At 41.0% G+C, this 2,412-nt stretch overlaps 1 protein-coding gene across 2 annotated transcripts in view; it reads left to right on the top strand.

Annotated features, from left to right (window-relative positions):
* The window catches only part of LOC127794272 (cyclin-T1-3-like), a 36,409-nt gene extending 34,645 nt beyond the window's left edge, over window positions 1-1,764 (top strand). For both annotated transcript variants that reach the window (XM_052325247.1, XM_052325248.1), the window contains one exon: window positions 43-1,764. In XM_052325247.1, coding sequence (XP_052181207.1) covers window positions 43-1,166 — 1,124 coding nt within the window. In that variant the 3' untranslated portion in view covers window positions 1,167-1,764. The remainder of the gene's footprint in view (window positions 1-42) is intronic.
* The last annotated feature ends 648 nt before the right edge of the window (window positions 1,765-2,412 follow it).

The raw sequence follows: 2,412 nt of genomic DNA, 5'->3' as shown, positions 1-2,412 counted from the left end.
GTAAGATATTGCTTCTAAATCCCAATTGTTCTTTCTGTGCAGAGGTTAGTAATCAAATGTTGGAACTGTATGAGCAGAATAGAGCAGCACCTTCTCAGGCAAGTGAAGTAGAAGGAAGTCCTGGAGCAGGCATCAGCCATCGGCCCCCTACAAAAGCTCCTACTGGCAATGAGGAACATGCAACAAATAATAGTAATTCTCAGGGTGGTGGTGCTATTTCAAAGCCTGGAACCTTGAAGCCAGCATCATCTAAGCCAGTTCCTGATCATTCATACACTGATAATCATGGCGGGCCTCCAAAAGTCACCCAAAACCGGATTAATGACTATGGGAGCGCTGAGGTAAAGAGTGTGTCAGATCACAGAGGAGATGGTGAGGTTGTCAATCAACATCATGAATCAGAGCAATCACTTTACCTGGAAAACATGGGGGAAGTCCAGAATAGTTACAGGATTGGCTCAGGACGTGGTGAAGAAGATCAAGAAAGAAATGTTGTGAGAAGCGAAGCACGAGAAGTGGGGGAATTCAAGGACAAATACCATGGCCGACATCTGGATTACAGAGATGGGACAGTTGGCCAATCACCCCAAGAAGCTATTAAAAAGATTGACAAAGACAAGGTAAAGGCTGCTCTGGAGAAAAGAAAGAAGTCCCGTGGTGAGATAGCTCGGAAAACAGACGTGATGGACGAGGATGATCTCATTGAAAGAGAACTGGAGGATGGCATTGAATTAGCTGCAGAGAGTGATAAGATGAAGCGGGAGAGGAGGCAAGGCTGGTCAAAGTCATCAAACTGGACAGATCATGACAACACCCATCATGGGAAGCATCAAGATGATTCTGGAGATGGACACCACCTAGGAACAAGAGGGCAGTCATCTTCACATGGACAAGATTTTGAAAATGTGGAAGAAGGGGAGGTGGCAGCGTTCGATGATGCTGCCCATGGATATAGATCGCCAAAGTTGAGCAGCAGCAGCCGAAAGAGAAGGGCTGGGAGTCCACCAGATAGAGCATTTGAGGGAAAGCAACGTTATGATTACGTCTCTTCTGGGTCGTCCCACCATCATAGTCACCATGAATTTCCAGAAGATAGAAACAAGTTGGCCAGACTGGGTCATTCTGAGAGGGATCAGAAAAGGCACTTGCAGGAAAATCATGTCTAAAGAATGCTATGCTTGCTGCTGGAGCATGTAATGTTTTTGAAGTGTTCTCTGCTGGTGTCGAACCACAAATCAATAGCCTCTTCTCTCTTGTTTGAGCTGCCAATGTTATTATCTAGCGGCAGCGGCAGGTAATGATTTCCGTAGCCAGTGGAGGATTATTCTACTAAGTTAAAACATGGACGACAATGGAGGAGCTTTATTTCTGGTTCGGTCAACCTGCCTGTACTACATTACATATGCGCTGTTATGCCTAGCTGCTGCTGGTATTATATGGATAAAATTTCTATGAAAAGAATAACAAAGTTGATTAATTGGGTCCGGTGGCCGTTTGGTTCTATTAGCTGTGTTTACTCTCTGAAAATATTTGGGATTATCAGGTATAATTCGATGATAATCTAGTTGAGGAACTTAAAATGATATTTGAGAGAGAGAGCTATTTGGATGGTTCTCAATTGTAGATACCGACTTTCCCAGTTTGTTCTGTTCGGGAGGGGAGAGATGCATTTCTAATTGTGGTTGGAGGTATTGATGTCTGTATACCTTATGTTCCCTACTGAACTGAAACAATTATTAAAGTTGAATTTTGATATTCAAGAGAGCTGAAGGAAGAAAATTCTCTTTATTTAAACAGCTTATATCTTTTCTTTGTTTCGTTCTCTGCCCCCCGCTGCCATGTTGTTTACTCCGACAGCCATGGATGGATGATCTTCAGCTGCAGAGATCATGAACGCGTCTTGTGAGAAGGAGATGCTGCACTTTCTCACAACTGCTGTCTGCGGAGAGAGAGGATTGGGATCTTCTTGTTGCAGTTTTTGTGGAAAGCTTTACAACTTGGGATTATTCATCATGGAGCCATACGCTTCAGCTGATGGAATCTCTTAATGAATATCAACATTGAATCATCGACTGATTTGGCTTGATCATAAATATACATATACACACACACACACACGTGAAAAGCTCTAATCGTTTTTTATATGCATACAGTAGAGCGAATCACCATATATACATGTAGAGATTTACAGAGTAAGAAAGATCACTGATGATGCACCAAATAATAAAGTTATTTTACTTACAATTAATAGTAATGATAAGTAAAAGCTTGATCTACATAGACTAGTCAATCAAATTTAACATTATAATAAATTAATAAAAAAAAATGGGAGGGGTTAATGCTATAAATTAATTGATAAAAGAATAATTTAAAAGAAATAGAATTGAGTAACAAAATTTAATTGGAGACAAT

The sequence above is a fragment of the Diospyros lotus genome, chromosome 2, assembly GCF_014633365.1.
Source record: "Diospyros lotus cultivar Yz01 chromosome 2, ASM1463336v1, whole genome shotgun sequence".
Classification (NCBI taxonomy): Eukaryota; Viridiplantae; Streptophyta; class Magnoliopsida; order Ericales; family Ebenaceae; genus Diospyros; species Diospyros lotus.
The sequence above is the reverse complement of the archived record's forward strand: the minus strand, read 5'-3'. Positions and strand labels throughout refer to the sequence as shown.